This window comes from Pelobates fuscus, chromosome 6 (assembly GCF_036172605.1).
Source record: "Pelobates fuscus isolate aPelFus1 chromosome 6, aPelFus1.pri, whole genome shotgun sequence".
In the NCBI taxonomy this organism is placed as follows: Eukaryota; Metazoa; Chordata; class Amphibia; order Anura; family Pelobatidae; genus Pelobates; species Pelobates fuscus.
In genome coordinates, this window is record NC_086322.1 from 294,461,628 (window position 1) to 294,480,909 (window position 19,282).

Consider the following 19,282-nt stretch of genomic DNA (forward strand, 5'->3'; position numbering starts at 1 on the left):
TTGGGCCAAAATAATTGTAACTGAGAACGGACATGTCAGTTTAGACCCAATCAGTCTGCGTTACTGGACAGAGCGGCTTCGCGTAAAGCACAGCGCCAGCACGCGATTAGATACTCTTGCGCCACGTTTCAGGCCATTTAAGGCGACACTGTCACATTCCACCCGCCCCAAAATTAGTATTTCATAAAGACAAATTCTTCATGAAATACTCATATCGACCGCGTTAAAATTTTACTGAAATTCCAACCCAGTCAAGAGATTTACCGAGATAAAAATAGGGACTACTTTGTCTCAGTATTTTTTTCTTTACCTGACACTTCTAGACACTGGGCGGAGCTACTGCTGTCTCTAGAAGTATCAATCCTCCTCCCCCCCAGTCGTCACCAGTGATGGCTGCAGGGAATTGATTAGAAGATCCTCCATAGACTTCACTGCTTTACTCTCGCGCATGTGCGGGAATACAGCATTGACGTTGTCTCTACCACAAACAGAAGAGGACCGCCCAAGAAGATGGACATTTGGACATTTCCACTTAGGGATGTATTCACTTTTGTTGCCAACGGTTTAGACATTAATGGCTGTGTGTTGAGTTATTTTGAGGGGATAGCAAATTCACACTGTTATACAGGCTGTACACTTACTACTTTACATTGTAGCAGAGTGTCATTTCTTCAGTGCTGTCACATGAAAAGATACAATAAAATATTTACAAAAAATGTGAGGGGTGTACTCACTTTTGTGAGATACTGTATATAGCGCCAACAGATTCCGTAGCGCTTTACAATATTATGAGAGGGGGCATTTAACTATAAATAGGACAATTGCAAGAAACTTGCAGAAACGATAGGTTGAAGAGGGCCCTGCTCAAACGAACTTACAGTCTATACAAGGTGGGGTGTAAAACACAATAGGACAGGAAATATCATTGTAAGAAGGTGGGAGTGAAGCAGAGCTGGAGGAGAGAGTAGAGTGTTGCCCTTTAGGAGAGAGCAAGAGACAGGTATGTGAGGTAGAGGTTACTCTTGAAGGCCATAAGCTTTCCTAAAGAAAACAAATATGGGTCAATCCAACTATAGGGAAATAAAAAATAACATAGTGCAACTCCGTTTGATATATTTATATTAGTGGTATGTGCCAAATGGATCACTCACACTTTAACTGTGAAAACAGGGCGTATCAAAATTCCTTGTAGCTCTCAGGTATTTTTCTGATTCCAATGTATGGTCTTTCAATCTCATTTATAGGGAAAAATAAGACAAAATGCACCCAGAATGAAAATTAGAAAGATTTGTGCAAAGTACAAAAAGCATTTATTACTTACACATAGGTAAGGATCAGTCAGCATAAAATCAAAATAAAAAACTGTCCACCACAATGTGTCCAACGCGTTTCTTCTGTTATGGTACTTTTTAAAAGTAAACCAAAATGTTTAAATGTCTATCTGTTCCTGTCCAAATTAATAAAATTGAATTGCGTATATACGCTGAAGTAATTAAGTCTGACACACAAGGTTCAGGTTAAAATAACTTCGAGAAAGTTTATTGGCAAGTGAAGAAAAAGCGGGCGCGCAGGCCCTTTTAAGAGGCATTTTGCGTCATCATTGATTATTAGAATATCAGCAAATAAACATCATCAATTGGATTAATTGTTAAGTGTCGGAGTTAGTGTCTTACTTATTGGTTCAAAAAATTAAGAGGTTAGTCCCGTGCCCACCCACCAGAGGTGGGATTATTCCGGACACGGGTGGGGATAAGGGGGTCTTGAGCGTCATTTTACACGGTCAGTGATATCAGGCCTCATGTCCAGGTGCAAGGTCTCTTATGAATAGAACATTTCATTACTACTGTGTTCTCGTGGCCTTCAAACTATACTATCTTACAAGTTTAGGGAGTAGTCAGCAACTTCTGTGTCTTTGCAGGAAATACAGTCTTTGTCTACTATACTAATTGGGTTGAGAAGTTCAGTCACGTAAGGTAGTTTTAAAATGAACAAGTTAAGTCATGAGGACAAAATGGAGGATTGAAGAAGTCAGGTTAGGAGGACAAAATGGAGGATTGTCACAATATAAGGTTAAAATGGAGTTAGTACAATAATTCAATACAAGTACAATAAAGATTTTTAATAATCCCACATCACTTCCCACTTCAGGGACTTCCTCAGGGACCTTGGAACAGTGTGACAGGTACAACAATGCATAAAATACACCCCCCCCCCCCTCCCTCTTAAATACACCCCACAATCAATTAGTAACGTCCATTCATGAGTTCCTCCGATGAAATTCAGCTGCTCCCGATTGAATTGCGATCACTTCCTGGTTCCGGGTATATGACGTCAGGAAGTGATCGCAATTCAATCGGGAGCAGCTGAATTTAGCTTATTTAGCTGTATTTTAGCTTACCTAAAGAGATGGGCTTTAAGGCATTTCTTAAACAATTGAAGACTAGGGGAGAGTCTGATGGCGGTAGGCAGGCTAGTCCATAGGAAGGGAGCCGCCCGCGAGACGTCCTGCAAGCGTGAGTTGGCCGTACGGGTGAGAGCAGGGGACAGGAGAAGGTCACGGGCAGAGCAGAGAGACCGAGAAGGGGCATACCTATGGATCTGTGAGGAGATATAAGAGTGGCTACAATTGGTAAGTGCTTTATAGGTTAGCACTTTGAATTGATTCCTATAGGATACAGGAAGCCAATGTAAGGACTGACAGAGGGGTGAGGTGTGAGAGGAGCGACAGGAGAGGAAAATCTGTCTGGCGGCAGCATTCATTGCAGACTGTAGCGGGGCAATATGGCTTTTGGGAAGACCAATTAGGAGAGGGTTACAATAATCCATGCAGGAAATTACTAGAGCATGGACAAGCTCCTTGCTGTTGTGGGGACACCAGAGAAAAGTCTCCACAACACAAAGATGAAATGCATCCATTTAATTCCAAGCAAGTCAATTACATGCATTTCTCGAGCAGTCTTGCACTGGATAGCCATGGCTACCAGGCTGGCAAGCATGCTGATCTTATAAGTCTTGCAGCAATACCAGCAACACAATTAACATCACTGGCATGACATCTTCTCGGTGAAAAGCCCCATCCTGGGTTCATTCTTTCCAATATTAGAAGGTTTAAAGTGCAAATCAAAAGTCATTGGTAAACACACAAATCCCAGCAGGAAATATTTACTGTGTCAATAATAGCTTTATTTATTCACATCGCAAAACAGGATACACATATTAACAACACAGGGATACACACATTGTAGTACATTAAACGTACCACGGGACAACTTAGGAATCCGTTTAGCCTTTTTTTTTGGAAGGGGGGGCGGGGAGGGTTGAGGGGGTGCAGTCTCCCATTACATTTTTAGATTTTAAAAGTGTTCCATTACCATTAGATTGTAAGCTTTTCAGGATAGTCTACCCACTCTACAACTAGATCTCACTCACTATGAACCATAACATTTGATTATATTCCTTTAACCAAGGTCTGCCTGATACCAATTACTTGTAAATTAGAAGTTGATGTCGAAACCCTAAAATGAAAGTCTTTCTGTTTACATAACATATTGTCCGTACTCCTGGAGCTGTAATTTGAATCAAAACAGTGTCACTGTCGAAATCTCTTTAAAGTGGTTGTTGTTTCCCAAATACGTGCACCAGTGGGGTCAGGGGTGAGGTGGGCAAAGCAAACAAGTTAGGGAGCCGAAATAAAATCTGGGTGTAGAGTCTAGTGTGCCACCATCTTTATACGTCGCCAGTCACAACTGCTTAAAAATAATATTGCCACGTTCAGAGAAACCTTATCTGAGTTTTAAGCAAAAATGCATTAGAGACTCTCACACATCTGCTATTTCACACACTGCATGCTATCTCTACCAGTAAGTCATTTGTGAATTAGCAGGGTTATTCTCCAAACAATTTACCTATTTTGGCCTACATTGTGAAATTTACTTTGAGTTCCTGAGAATCCAGACTTTAGCGAGTAAACCCAGCAAGTGTTTAATTCTTTATCCATTCTGTATCTACATTCCTCTCGTCTGATCTCAGTGAAATATCTGCATGTGGCACAGGCAGTGGCTGCGTTGAGATTCACATTGACCTCCCTAGAGAGAGATCATTATTTAAGACATGCTGTTACATGACGTGTCCCTTAGATATGGTGTGCCCTCCTACATCCTGACTTGTAGTTAGCAGTGACGAAATTAAAAACATACACCACACACGGTCATATCACAGGGGACAGCTACTTCTGCTAAACTGTGTTTTGTAACCAACAATCTCAGTAACACAGGAGATTCATGACATGTCCGTATATACTGTTATCACTGATACATTATTGTGTCTCTCTAATTTGGGTGAATATCAGGGTTTATGGCACTAAAGTCTAAATTTGGAACGGATTTCGAGGGCATCCTGGTCCCAAAATTGGTGTTCTAGGCTAGGACATTATGAAATGGTTGCTGGAGCTGCATGGAGAACAGGACATCCTGACCCCCCCCCCCCCCCCCCCTCCTAACATTTCTCCCCCTCAGATCAGGAAGAGTGTATGGCTGTAGTGTGTGTGTGTGTGTGTGGGGGGGGGGGGGGGTGTATTAGTTCAGTACTTAGAGTCACATTCTAGTGTATCAGGGGTTCATTACTCTCATGTAATATGTGTCAGTGCAACGTATAAGCAGAAACATACATAACTTACTAAGTGCTAGCAACGGCTGTAGGAACTGGCAAAACATGACGGCTGTTGCTTTTGCCGCAAATCAGCCTCTAACCAATCTAGGAGATGCTAACTGTCAAAATGACAGCGCCCCATTCTCCTTTTGTAGCACAGCTGATTGTAATAACTGTACGTTTATCTTACCGTTACAGCAAACTTGACACATGTATCATATTAGTGTATTATATTTAAAGGGGGGAATTGTCACTCTTGAAATAGTTTGCTGAATAAAACATTGAAACCTACTGATAATTTGTTTTAACCATTTATTCATGTTTTTAATTTTAATTATTATTCCGAGCATTTATAAAGCGCCAACATCTTCCGCAGCGCTGTGCAATATACCGTACAATATACCGAGACCAATACAGAAGGTAAAGAGAGCAATGACCTTGACGTGACATCTAGCCACTGAAGCTGTTTCATATAAAGTACTTATGGCTAGAAAGCCCGTAAGGCTTGCAATCTAATGGTTAGAAAAGGAGCTCAGACAAGAAGTAACATTGTTTCTGCTTCTCGTCCTCAACTTACTTTGATCAACGACAGAAGGCAGAATTTATAACAGTGATTGACAGGGGGCCAATATGGTGGCACTCGGTACCAGGACAGAGCTATATTAAATTGTATTTTTCAGCCCTCGCGAACACATATTTGCAAAATATAGGAGATAAGAAAACATCGTAGTCAAAATGCATGGCATGTGGCGGTTCCCCTTTAATAAAAATCAAAAAAACGTTGCGCTCTTTCAAAAGATAAACAATAAAAAAACAGACAATGACACCCACAGCTGTAAATTAAACATACATTGCGTTGGTGCCTGCAGTGTCCCTTTAAGAGTGCGTACAAAACATTTTTTTCCATTATAGTGTTCCTTTAAGTATAAACAGAGTCCTGTGTTTGTTAGTGTTGCATTGATGGACTAAGTTTTTCCATGTGCCATGGTTTTCACTTTGCATCTCCCACATGTTCCTTAACTTAGCTCTAAATTTAGTCAGTAGACAGGGGGTTTATCCACTAAACTGGGAAATATCAGGGAGTTCGTCAGAGAATTGAACATTTTAGGCCGAGGTAGGTAAACTGCAAAATTTCTCCAACTTAGCTAGGTATCCAGCTCAGCTGCTTTGGCCTGAAACTCGCAATTCCCATTTAATTTCTCCGCAATTCTCTAATTAGTGAAGAAAAAAAAAAACCGCCTTCCTGTAATTAGTATAAATCATGACAGGTAGTGTTAAATGTATGGCTAGAATGTTCAGGGTTGGTATTGCGTCTAAGGTTGGTTTAGGATCATACTTGAAGTTTGTGTAGATTTTATATTAAACTGGATTTTAACCCTAATCTTAACCATTAAAGTTCTATTTCTGTGATCATCGCACTCCCCCCAGCCTTAGCTGCCAGAGTAAACCTAACATTACTTACCTTGCAGGACCACTCCGTGCTCCGCTGTGCAACTGGGTTTCCACGATATCAGGTAAATACAGAGAAATACCTTGAGTAAGGTTTAGAAAATAAACCCATCACTATTTTAAACTTTTAGATCAGGCTTCCCCAAACTCCGGCCCTCCAGATGTTGCTGAACTACAACTCCCATGATTCTCAGCCTATTTAATTCATAGAAGCATGGGTGTTGTAGTTCAGCAACATCTGGAGGGCCGGAGTTTGTGGAAGCCTGTTTTAGATTGTCAGCAGCACCGACAGAGATGTGTGAAAAGTTTGGACCCATTGCAGTAGAGTGTTTTTACAACTTTAATTACTGTTACCTGTGAGATGTTGGGTGGCCAGACCCCTCCGTTGGTTAATGATTATTTATAGCACCCCCCCCCCCCCCCGTCACCCAACCTGTTCAATGTCTCCCCCCCCCCCCCCAATAAGAGACGTGTTCTCACTCTCTGTATTCTAGTGCGGCTTTATTGCACATTGATCTGGTCTGTGATGCCTGAATGTATATAGGGCTTAGTAAGCATCACCCCCACCAGGCCCCTGCAGGGGGAGGTACACACGGGGGCCCCAGGCACAGAGTCTCCTTGCTGTGTCCCAGGAAATCAATTAAACAGACAGTGTCTGACAGCACACGCAGCTCCCTGTGTTTATTAGATGTGTGCCAGGTCATTAAACACAGAAGAGGAATTTGGTCACACTGCACCCAAACACATTGGGGCCGCCAGTCAGAGCTCTCAGGGGCCCGGTCTCCCAATAGCTTCTGTTTTCCATACATCTCTTCATATCTCCAGTGTAATTTTTCTAGAATATATTTGTGGCTCCATAAATGAATCCCTCCATGGCACACACATGAGGTAATCTTGGCACTGGAGGTGCCAATTCCCGTGATGCTCAGCTGGCCTTATGACTAGCAGGGCACCAAGGGATATAAATAGTTCACAACTAGCTGTGGCGTCAAGTACTGCCATAATTGTAAAACATATACACAAGTGTTGTCCAAAAATGTAGGTATCTAGCTGTTTTAAAACGACAATTCCTATGGCTCACAGATACCTCAGTTGAAAAGGATGGCAATGCATCATGTAAGTTGTAGTTCTACAACATCTGACCGTCTACCGTTGGCCACCCCTAGCATCCTCAATATCGCATTGAAAACTGCGTTAATACGATGGCACGTACTACTGATACACTCCAATACCAAGATGGTATCACACGTCTACCTTCTCCAAGGACCGAATGCTGTACACCAGGGGTTTCCAAATGCCCAATGGAATAAAAATCATGTAAATGTAGTCCAGAAACAGCTAGAGGGCCAAGGTTGGACAATCCTGCAGTAGGATCCCAGTGTGAGAATAGAAGGTTGAATTACCCAGGCTGCTGCTGTTACTGTATGAGGGCAATGCTCTCTGCAATAGCAGATCATGGTTGGTATATACTAAATGATGCAAGAAGGAATGCCCTTTTCTTCAGATATATCATATGGCACCATGAACCCTTATTCACATTTCCTCTTCAGCGGGGGAGACAAGATCACATTTAAAGACCTTCTTATGACTAGAACTTTCATTAAAGAGCAATACGCAATTGGTGTCTTCAATATAGAGAGAATGAAGAGAACAGATTTCCGGGCAAACACAGGATGTCCAAAACGCAGATTTTATGGGAGTGAAATGCCAACGTTTTGACAAGCAAGTTGATAAAGGCTCTTGTGTGAGTTGAAACTTTGCCATTCGACTCCAGGAAAGTCTGCTTTTTGGACATCCCGTGTGTGCCCGAACATCTAGTATTCTCTACATTTTGTATATTTTTGTGTGGAACCACAGTGTGGGTCTTCTACGTAAAAGCTGTGTGCTGTTCCCAATTTGTATTTTGAAATCCTAATTAAAGCAAGGCTGGAGTAAGCTCTGTAGATTAATCTATTAGCATGAGTTTGGCAAATTCCATCAACTAGATTTAATGGGCTACTCCAACCACCACGTCCACTTCAGTGAGTTTCTACTTGAAACACATCACCTTCAGAGTAATTGTCGCACCCCCGGCACATGCGTCTTAGGCAGCCCAAAACAATATCAACTCTGTGCATAAATTATGTGGTCGCTTCTCCTTTTGTTACTTAAATATATATTTTATATATAAATTTAAAATAACCTTTCCATCACATCTCCCTCCTCCATACATGGCCCAGAGTGCGTTACAACAACGAGACTTCCTGGCCAGTACACTGATGGCATGAGCCCTTTACAGAACTCTGATTAGCTTGTGCACAGCAAAAATATGCAGTTCAATTGAATAATACAATTTAGTCCAGGTGGCCCGATAGTCGTGGCAGTTCGGCTCATCTAAATATCGTCCATGCAAAATATTCGTGAAAATTATGCAGGCGAACGAAAATGGCACGAAAATGGGCCACACGGTGTACTGTAAACTATATACATAATATAAATATTAAACATTTTTGTGCCATTTGATTTACAGATCACATGAAAAAAGAGTAACCAATATAGAGAAAAAGAGGAGGAGCAGTGAGAGATCTAAATTATGATATCATTTATATAGTGTGTATTTCTTAAATATAGATTTTACTTTTCCCCCCACTCTATTGGTTTACTTCTCATTTGATCTGTGAATGGAATTAACATTTTGTGGCTTTTTTAGTTCACATCAATCAACTCTTTCTTTGGACCACTGACGGAACTCTGAATCACAAAGCAAACGAACATGCTTGTCTACTGTCTGTTTTGGAGTTACAGAATTCAGATAACCCGAAGATAAGTCTAAATTTGGATTGATTGCAATTCAGGCAAAAAAAATGAAAAAAAAGCCATATTTTCTCTACACAATTCTGACACCTGTACTGCTCTAGAGAACTACAATACAAGAACGTCTGTACTGAAGTCTGACAGCCGACCGTTTCTATTGAATGTTAAAAGCTGGATCTTCCATACCGATCTCTTAAGGGACACTCCACTGCTCAACCCATCCCCCTATTTTTAATTTTTTTTAAATCACTGTTTAGTAGACATACCCCCAGGAAAGCATGCATGGATTTAATTATAATTTTTTTTTCATTAGGATTATTTAAAAAACGCTTGCAAATACTGTAGATCTCTTGTCTGCAGCCTTTGTAAGCCCGCCCCTTCGAACCCCGCCCAGACTTTCTGTGGCTGTCCAATCACAGACTTCCCTATGCAGCTCTTGAAAAAAAGAAAACACACTCTTCAAACATAAAGCATTTCAGCGAGCCAAAGTGGTTTGGGGATCCGGATTGTCCCTTTAATATCTGTACCAGTTTTACAGAACTCTGATGATGCCTAAACCTCTTCTACTGAAATCGGCTGCCTGGACCTTCTCTAGTGTGTGGGGCCTCCTTTCAAATCTCGGATACCTTGGTATCTTTTATACAACTCTCATTGTTGGAGTTCATTAACAGAACTCTGAATCTGACGTTTTTTTTAGAATGCTCCACAGAACTATGATACAAGGATGCCTTCATTGAAGTCCGATAGCTAGGAATTCTCTACGGAGATTTATTAACTGGATCTCACCTACGAGTCCTGGACCCTGAGAAACTAAATCACATAAATATAACGCCAGACAGCGAGACTCCGATCTACGCAGAAATACAGGCACCTACTCTGTGCAGAGAAGAGGCATATGCCGGTGGTTAAACTAACAATAACGCAGAGGGGAAAAAAAAGACTATAAAAACTGGTAAAGGTAAACTTGGGTAACCAAAACGAGGCGAACAATCAGATTTAGAGCCACAATCTCATGTAAAGAACTTGCACTCTGCTAACACATGGCTAAAACGCCAGAAACAACTTGTCCTATGACCCAGTTGCATCAAAGACATCCCTTAAGAAATGCTAAATTGTTCTCAACGTGTAAGCAAGACCAGATGACAGGGAGAATCTGAACGGCCAGGTGTAAGTCCTTAAAGCACTGAAAAAGGAAAGCTCCTCTAACTAGTTCTCATCTCTCCACCCATCACTTATTCTCTCTCCACCATCTACCCTTGCAGCCTCTCCCGGCCTCCCTCCATAAACACTGAGCTCAGATTTTCCACTGTTTGGTCAGTACCGGATTAGATGGAGTTGGGCAGAATTCCATAAAATCCTGCAAGGGGAGGGAGAAAGGGGGATGAGAAATGGAAACAGGCAAGAGGGGGGCACGGCGTCTTTCAATCCAATCTGCAATTCAGAAACCTAAACTTTTAATCACAGAGGATGAAACCTCCAAGATATGGTTTGTGCATGCTGTGTACAGGAGTCATTGGGGCTTAGTTAAAACATGAATCGGGTGCCCATAGGAGTGATCTTATCATTCCAAATGCAGAAAAAGTGACATTTGAAATAAAGTAACTAAAGTCACAGTATTTAAAGGTGTCCCATGAATGTTTCATGTGAACATAGGAGTTATTTTTCGGGGACTAATAAAGAGGACAATCATAGCGTTTTTCACAAGTCACGTCTTGGTATGATAGAATAAATGTTGATTGTAACATAACGAGTGTGAACTTTGTTAATCCGTGCGTGGATCCAAACTGCCAGTTCTAGTTTTTTTTTTTGTGTAAATGGAAAAGTTCACTTATTCCGCCGAGGGCCACTCAGAGCACAGAGAGGTCATGGCAGGAACGTGAGTGGACCCTCAAGACTGCTTTGCTGTTTCGTGTTACGAGCCGATCTAGGAACCTGCGCGCCCTCCTTCCCAGGCTTTCCTTGCGCTGAGTCCGGACTCGGTAGCTTTCCCCGGTGTCGGCGCCATCTCTACGCAGCCGGATCTGCCGCACCATTCCCTCAAACAGCTCTCTGACATTGTGCTGCAGAACGGCTGAGGTCTCAATGAACTTGCAATCGAACACCACGGCGCAAGCTCGACCCTCTGTGAAATGAGTACAAACATTGTAAGAACACAGATTATGGCCGCACAACGAGGACGCTTGGTTCTTAAACGAGTGGCATGGTCTATGCTCTGGCTAAAACTAGACTAAAACAAACAATTCAGATGACTAAAATACGACTAAAACTAAAATGGCTTTTCAGCCAAAAGACTATGACCTCAGCCAAAATTAGCACTGCTGGCTACCCGTATCTCATATTAATGCATAGTTCATATCTTTATTAACTTCAATCATCTTCTATTGCTATCTTATACAATGGATCTACAAGGCTTTCCATGCTGTGGAAAAAAAAGATTGTATAAAAAGTAGTAGAGGTCTGGTAGCTCGGTCCGTCAAGTATAAGGACAGCAGGAATTTGGCAGAGATTGTGGGAGAGAGGCAGAGCCCTAGGCTGGCACAATCAGTTGAGGTTGTTGATGGAGGGCAGAGTTTGGCACAGCATGACTGAATTGGAAGGGTGGAGACTGACAGAGTTTGGGAAAAAGTCGCTACACGATCAAACTTGGCATGAATTACAGGCTTTCATTTTCAAAGCAGTTCTCACCTTCCACAGACACCTCTCTGCTGCGCACCAGATCTGTCTTGTTCCCGACGAGGATTATGGGAATATTTTCCGCTTGCCGGGTTCGCCTCAGTTGTATCCGGAGTTCGGAGGCGCTTTCGAAGCTGGACCGATCTGTCACAGAGTATACAATAATGTACGCATGGCCTATTCGCATAGGGCTGTCAGAGCTCCCTGTGGGCTTCTGCAAAAGAAATATATATATATATATATACCAACAACAGTCTTAAATTAGAGGGGCAAAGTTTAAAAAAAATAATATCAGGAAGTATTACTTTACTGAGAGGGTAGTGGATGCATGAAATAGCCTTCCAGCTGAAGTGGTAGAGGTTTAAACATGCGTGGGATAGGCATAAGGCTATCCTAACTATAAGATAAGGCCAGGGAATAATTAAAGTATTTAGAAAAGTGGGCAGACTAGATGGGCCGAATGGTTCTTATCTGCCGTCACATTCTATGTTTCTGTGTTTTTATCTGTGAATATTTGCAACAGCGAAACATAACAAAATAATAAAAAATAAATAAATTTTAAAAATGTATACAACATTGCTCTTCAATTTGCACTGATTAAACTCAAGAATATGGTTGTTATAACGACTGCTTTCATCACTGCTTACTGACTGCTGGCTGTGTATGATGGGCCTGTTATGTATGGAGTTCAATAATTTGCAATATGACCCTCTCACTCCCAATGTAACTTACCTGAGCCTCGCATTCCCAAGAGTCCATCAATAGCAGAGTGGTGTCTTCCCCGTCCACTGACAGTGTACACTCACACATCTCTGAAAGAGAAGGTTAGATATCAAAACGGGAGCTCACATATCCCTTCGCCAAGCCTGCTGTCACTTTAACTCCTACTTTGGCTCACGCTGTGAGAATGAGCACTCTCCTCTCTCTGCAGTGTTTATGATTTGTAATCTGTTAAATCCCGTAATGTAAGTGTACAGATCCAACCCACGTCCTCTTAACGAAGGATAAAGAGATCTTGGAGTCTTTCACTAGCTACCTGTGACTTCCAAATTCTTCTGCCCACATGGTCAGCTTTTCATAAACACACAAAGCATCATTCACAGTATAGTTACAGCCAGAGGATTTTAAAACCCTTTCGTCCATAATGGGGGGTACAAAGTGAAATTCTGATAATAGCTACAGCCTAATTCTTATAGGACACCTTCATCCACTATTTATCCCCTTAGAACCAAGGTCCAGCAAAACCTATTCAACACGACAGTCTTTACAAGTTATTGATCCTTAGGAGGTTAATATAATAATAAATATATAAGCCATGTTTATATCTAATACAGAAGAGTAACCTGCAGGATGTGACCGTATTACATATTATATAACACTAATAATATTATATAAACAGACAGGCTTGTGAAATAGAAGTTACTCTAGGAGGCTCTTCTGAAGAGATAGGATTTGAGGGACATCTTAAATGATAGTTCTTCCTACGGCTGCTATTTTGTCTGCAGCCCAATTGTATTCAAGGGACATTTTTGGAGATGTGAACCACCCCCAGGGCTCACACCTTGTCTCTGTCATCCAGATTTGCATTGATTCTTATGGATAATGAGAAATTGAAACGTCTGCTTGTCCTGGTGCTGGCAGGCGGATCAGACATCACATTGGGTGCCTCAAAAGTCCCGATTTTTGCCAGACTGGCTGAAAGCAGGGGGAATGTCCCCCACATACTACTTGCACCATGATTGGTAAAATAATTACAAATAAATTGTAAAAAATAATTTGCATAATATCACTTATTCAAAGGATTAGATTGTTTATTTAATTTATGAGTGAGACACTCTTTATCTAACCCTAAATTGCTACTACCTGGGTGTTCAATTCTCCTCCTCTTATTTGAGCTGGCTTAATGAGGATAAACAGGGGTCGTTACTAAAAGTGAGAATTCAAAGTGGATTTCAAATTTAAGGTCAAAATAGCCGACATAAAAAAAAATTCATTAAACAGCCCACCCCACGATAACATTTCTTTCCTGTACGGTCCCCCACATCTCTTATCCTTCTACAGGTGGACTTGTCACATGTTTCCAAATCTTGCACTTTCTCGGCTCATGTGAGCCAACTGCAGAATCAGGTCTAACCACCATATATTGATTACTCCCACCAACTTTATTAAACATTGTTACAGTATACAAACCGTTAGTGCTTGCTGCTTACTTACACAGTAAACATGACTCACTAGGCTCACTCAATGGGTGACCTGCTTTTTCCGTTACCTTGTAATGAGTGCCCTCACCTTGTTGTTCCTGGATCTCCTGTTCTCGCCTGAAGATTCCAACCAGGCTGGACTTGCCAACTCCTGGGTCTCCAAGCACAACTACTCTGAAGAGGGCATCGGCTACCTCTTCCGAGCCCCCTGAATCAGAGGAGCCGCTGCAGTGGGCACTGAGCACTGGCTTGGATGGAGGTGGTGCTGGTACATGGTGAATGGCATGCTGGCGGTGCTGGTGTGCACATGGCAAAGGTGTGCTAGCTCTCCTCCTCAACGGAGCTCGAGCACCACTCATCTAAACATAAAGAAAGGGAGAACGAATGGAGGTGCTATTAACAAACACTTGATTAATATATTTCTATTTTAAGGAATTAAAAAACAAAAAGAAGTAGAATGCATTAAATAACACTATGGAGGAGTTACATGGAGCAACTGAAGGAGTTACAAACAGTACAAGGAGTTATAGGGAGAGGTTATATGGAGCAAAGGGAGGGTTTATGAAGAGGTGATATGTAGTAATATGAGGAGTAATAGAGATATTATAGAGAGTATAGGAGGAGGTTTGGAGAGGTTATATGTAGTAATATGAGGAGTTATAGAGAGATTATATGGAGTAATATGAGGAGTTATAGAGAGGTTATATGGAGTAATATGAGGAGTTATAGAGAGATTATACAGAATATACAGAGAATAGGAGGAGGTTTGGAGAGGTTATATGGAGTAATAGGAGGGTTTATAGTGAGGTTATACGGAGTAATATGAGGAGTTATAGAGAGAGGTTATATGGAGTAATAGGAGGAGTTATGGAGAGAGGTTATATGGAGTAAGAGAGGGAGTTATAAAGAAAGGTTATATGGAGTAATAGGAGGAGTTATAGAGAGGTTATATGGAGTAATAGAGGGAGTTATAAAGAGAGGTTATATGGAGTAATAGGAGGAGTTATAGAGAGGTTATATGGAGTAATAGAGGGAGTTATAGAGAGAGGTTATATGGAGTAATAGGAGGAGTTATGGAGAGAGGTTATATGGAGTAATAGAGGGAGTTATAGAGAGAGGTTATATGGAGTAGTAGTAGGAGTTATAGAGAGGTTATATGGATTAATAGGAGGAGTTATGGAGAGAGGTTATATGGAGTAAGAGAGGGAGTTATAAAGAGAGGTTATATGGAGTAATAGGAGGAGTTATAGAGAGGTTATATGGAGTAATAGAGGGAGTTATAGAGAGAGGTTATATGGAGTAATAGGAGGAGTTATGGAGAGAGGTTATATGGAGTAATAGAGGGAGTTATAGAGAGAGGTTATATGGAGTAGTAGTAGGAGTTATAGAGAGGTTATATGGAGTAATAGGAGGAGTTATGGAGAGAGGTTATATGGAGTAAGAGAGGGAGTTATAAAGAGAGGTTATATGGAGTAGTAGTAGGAGTTATAGAGAGGTTATATGGAGTAATAGGAGGAGTTATAGAGAGAAGTTATATGGAGTAATAGGAGGAGTTATGGAGAGAGGTTATATGGAGTAATAGAGGGAGTTATAGAGAGAGGTTATATGGAGTAGTAGTAGGAGTTATAGAGAGGTTATATGGAGTAATAGGAGGAGTTATAGAGAGAAGTTATATGGAGTAATAGGAGGAGTTATAGAGAGGTTATATGGAGTAATAGAGGGAGTTATAGAGAGAGGTTATATGGAGTAAGAGAGGGAGTTATAGAGAGAGGTTATATGGAGTAATAGGAGGAGTTATAGAGAGAGGTTATATGGAGTAATAGAGGGGGTTATAAAGAGAGGTTATATGGAGTAATAGGAGGAGTTATAGAGATAAGTTAAATGGAGTAATAGGAGGGTTTATAGAGAGGTGATATGAAGTAATAGGAGGAGTTATAGAGAGATGTTATATGGAGTAATAGGAGGAGTTATAGGGAGAGGTTATATGGAGTAATAGGAGGAGTTATAGAGATAAGTTATATGGAGTAATAGGAGGAGTTATAGAGAGGTTATATGGAGTAATAGAGGGAGTTATAGGGAGAGGTTATATGGAGTAATATGAGGAGTTATAGAGATAAGTTAAATGGAGTAATAGGAGGGTTTATAGAGAGGTGATATGAAGTAATAGGAGGAGTTATAGAGAGATGTTATATGGAGTAATAGGAGGAGTTATAGGGAGAGGTTATATGGAGTAATAGGAGGAGTTATAGAGATAAGTTATATGGAGTAATAGGAGGAGTTATAGAGAGGTTATATGGAGTAATAGAGGGAGTTATAGGGAGAGGTTATATGGAGTAATATGAGGAGTTATAGAGATAAGTTATATGGAGTAATAGGAGGAGTTATAGAGAGGTTATATGGAGTAATAGGAGGAGTTATAGAGAGGTTATATGGATTAATAGAGGGAGTTATAAAGAGAGGTTATATGGAGTAATAGGAGGAGTTATAGAGAGTTTATATGGAGTAATAGAGGGAGTTATATGGAGGCTTACATTTAGAAATAAAAGGAGATATAGGGAGGTTTATATGGAGTAATACGAGGAGCTATAGAGAGAGGTCATATGGAGTAATAGAGGGAGTTATAAAGAGAGGTTATATGGAGTAATATGAGGGTTTATAGAGAGGTTTATATGAAGTAATATGAGAAGTTATAAAGAAGGGTTATATGGAGTAATAGAGGGAGTTATATGGAGGCTTATATTGAGGAATAAAAGGAGATATAGGGAGGTTTGTATGGAGTAATAAAAGGAGATATAGGGAGGTTTGTATGGAGTAATAGGAGGAGTTCTGTAAGAGTGTTATGTAAAGTCATAGGAAGAATTCTAGGGAACATTATATGTAGTCATGGGAGGAGTTATAGAGAGGGTCATATGGATTAATAGGAAGAATTATAGGGTATTTGGTATGTAATAGGAGTAATAGGAGGAGTTATTTAGTTTTTCGTTATATGAGGTTGAAGAAGGAATTAAAGGGGAGGTTATAGGGTTATATACCGTATGTATTATTCTTTATCTTATTTAAAAGTAAACTTCTGCAATCTCGCGCTCTCTTTAAATGTATCTCACAATCTGTGGCTTTGCACACATAGAGTTGTCCTATATGAATAGTTTTTCTAGATGATATCCAATGGGTAGGAATAAAGTCATTACAAGGGTCATACTTGTGTGAGGTTTGAGATATATTAGGGGCTGTCAATCTTTAATTTAAGTGGGGCGAAATATAACGGGGGCAGTCTGTCGTGATATATTTGGGGGTTTCATATATCTGCAATGAGATATACAGGGGGTCTTGCAATCTGTGATGTGACTGCAATGAGATATACAGGGGGTCTTGCAATCTGTGATGTGACTGCAATGAGATATACAGGGGGGTCTTGCAATCTGTGATGTGACTGCAATGAGATATACAGGGGGGTCTTGCAATCTGTGATGTGACTGCAATGAGATATACAGGGGGGTCTTGCAATCTGTGATGTGACTGCAATGAGATATACAGGGGGGTCTTGCAATCTGTGATGTGACTGCAATGAGATATACAGGGGGGTCTTGCAATCTGTGATGTGACTGCAATGAGATATACAGGGGGGTCTTGCAATCTGTGATGTGACTGCAATGAGATATACAGGGGGTCTTGCAATCTGTGAAGTGACTGCAATGAGATATACAGGGGGTCTTGCAATCTGTGATGTGACTGCAATGAGATATGCAGGGGGTTTTGCAATCTGTGATGTAACTGCAGTGAGATATTTTGTGAATCTCTGTGTATTTTCAGCGAGATGGGGTCTCCGAGGCTGTCTGGGATGTATCTGTAGTGAAATACAATGTGATGTGACTGACCTTAAATGTGCTGGGAGTCTGTCTGCTTTGTGATGGAAGTGAAACGATTAGCCTGAATGTAAGGAAACTTTGAGTTCGCAGCCAAAGGAACAGACCAACAACATCATCAAAAATGCAGCATCAATTGCATTGGGTTATTAGGTGACATTAGAGGGGACAATGTTTGCCGAACATAGCAATGCCACAACTATCACCATATCTGTGAAACACATGGCAAGCAAAGCTGGATTTTATTTAGTTAATTTAGTGAACGACGTCTCTCTCTACACACTGTATTCTGCACTCTGTCTATGGATGCGCTATACGTGGTGGGACTCTACACACATACATCTGGCATGGGCTATTGGCCCCCACAATTCTGTTCTTACCTTTGATTGAGCCACTTTGAAATTTATATATGACTTTTGTAAGTGAATTTTCTCAGCTGTATCTTTGAGTCAGTATCTGAAGCAGTCTCTTTCTGATGTTCTCTGTGCCTTGCTAGCGTCCTGAATCAGTCTCTTCTTTTCGGCAGCGGTCGCTCTCTGAAGCACTCTCTTCTTCTCTGTCTTCATCTGCAAAAGTTGGACTCTCAAACAGTCTCGTCCTCTCTTTCTGCAGTTGTCACCCGTGCATGGCAGTTTCTTTCTCTGTCAGCAGTGACTGCTCTATGAAGTACTCTTGCCTTTCCTGTCTTCATCTGCAATGATTGCACTCTCAAGCTGTCTCTTGATTTATTTCTGTAGTGGTCACTCTGACCAGGCTGTCTTTTTCTCTAAATGGAGTAGTCACTTCATACGCAGCAATTGCTTTCTCAACCAGTCTGTCTCTCTCCCTATCCAGTACTTAATCTCGGTCTCCTTTTTTTCTGGAAAGGTTGCTCTCTCGAGCAGTCTCTTCCTCTTAGTCTATAATGGTTGCACACTCTCACGCAGTCTATTTTACTATTTACTGTAGTTGCCCTCTCAAGCCGTATTTATACTGGTTGAATCCTCAAGCAGTCTAATTGAAGAGTAAGTCTCTTTCTCCAGGGTCTCCTTCTCCCTTTCTGTAGTGGTCACTCTTTCAAGCAATCTCTTCGTCTCTCCAAAGTGGTCTTTCTCAAGCAGTCTCTTCCTCTGTCTGCAATGGTAACTTTCTCAAGCAGTCTCTTCCTCTATCTAATGGTCACTTTCTCAAGCAGTCTCTTATTCCTTATCTGTAGTGGGCGCTCTCTCAATTAGACTTTTCTTCCCAATCTATAGTGGTCACCCCTCTGTCTGTCTCTGTGTGTGCCGTGATCACTCACTCAAGCAGTCTCTGCCTCTCTCTATATGTGTTGGCTCCTCTCTCAAGCAGTCTATTCTGTTGGTGTCTGTACATGAACTTTCATACAGCTGTTTTTTTTATAAGGTATCCACATTCACAGCATGGAAACTCCTCCTCCATAGGATAAGGCCACCCCTTACATTTAAGCACTCACTGCTGCTCCATGCTTTATTTGGGAGGAAAAGGATTCCCTACTAAATCTAGGGAAAACATACCGTGTCACTCTCTGTACGATCCACTGCTGTGTACGAATTAGAACTGCTAATTATTCAGAGATTTACGCACTGAACTGAGTAGAGGAATTAACAAGGAAGTTGTGAACTTCATGACAAGTTATCCCAGCTGATAAATCAATAC

At 41.1% G+C, this 19,282-nt stretch overlaps 1 protein-coding gene across 1 annotated transcript; it reads right to left on the minus strand.

Moving 5' to 3' along the window:
• Window positions 1-8,719: 8,719 nt before the first annotated feature.
• REM1 (RRAD and GEM like GTPase 1) lies at window positions 8,720-18,968 on the minus strand. Its single transcript, XM_063459515.1, has 5 exons — window positions 18,007-18,968; window positions 13,852-14,122; window positions 12,295-12,374; window positions 11,575-11,776; window positions 8,720-11,011 (listed from the first exon to the last, which is right to left on the minus strand). Exons 2-5 carry the CDS (start codon window positions 14,120-14,122, stop codon window positions 10,737-10,739), a joined length of 828 nt encoding a protein of 275 aa, XP_063315585.1. The 5' UTR covers window positions 18,007-18,968; the 3' UTR covers window positions 8,720-10,736.
• Between the last annotated feature and the right edge of the window lie 314 nt (window positions 18,969-19,282).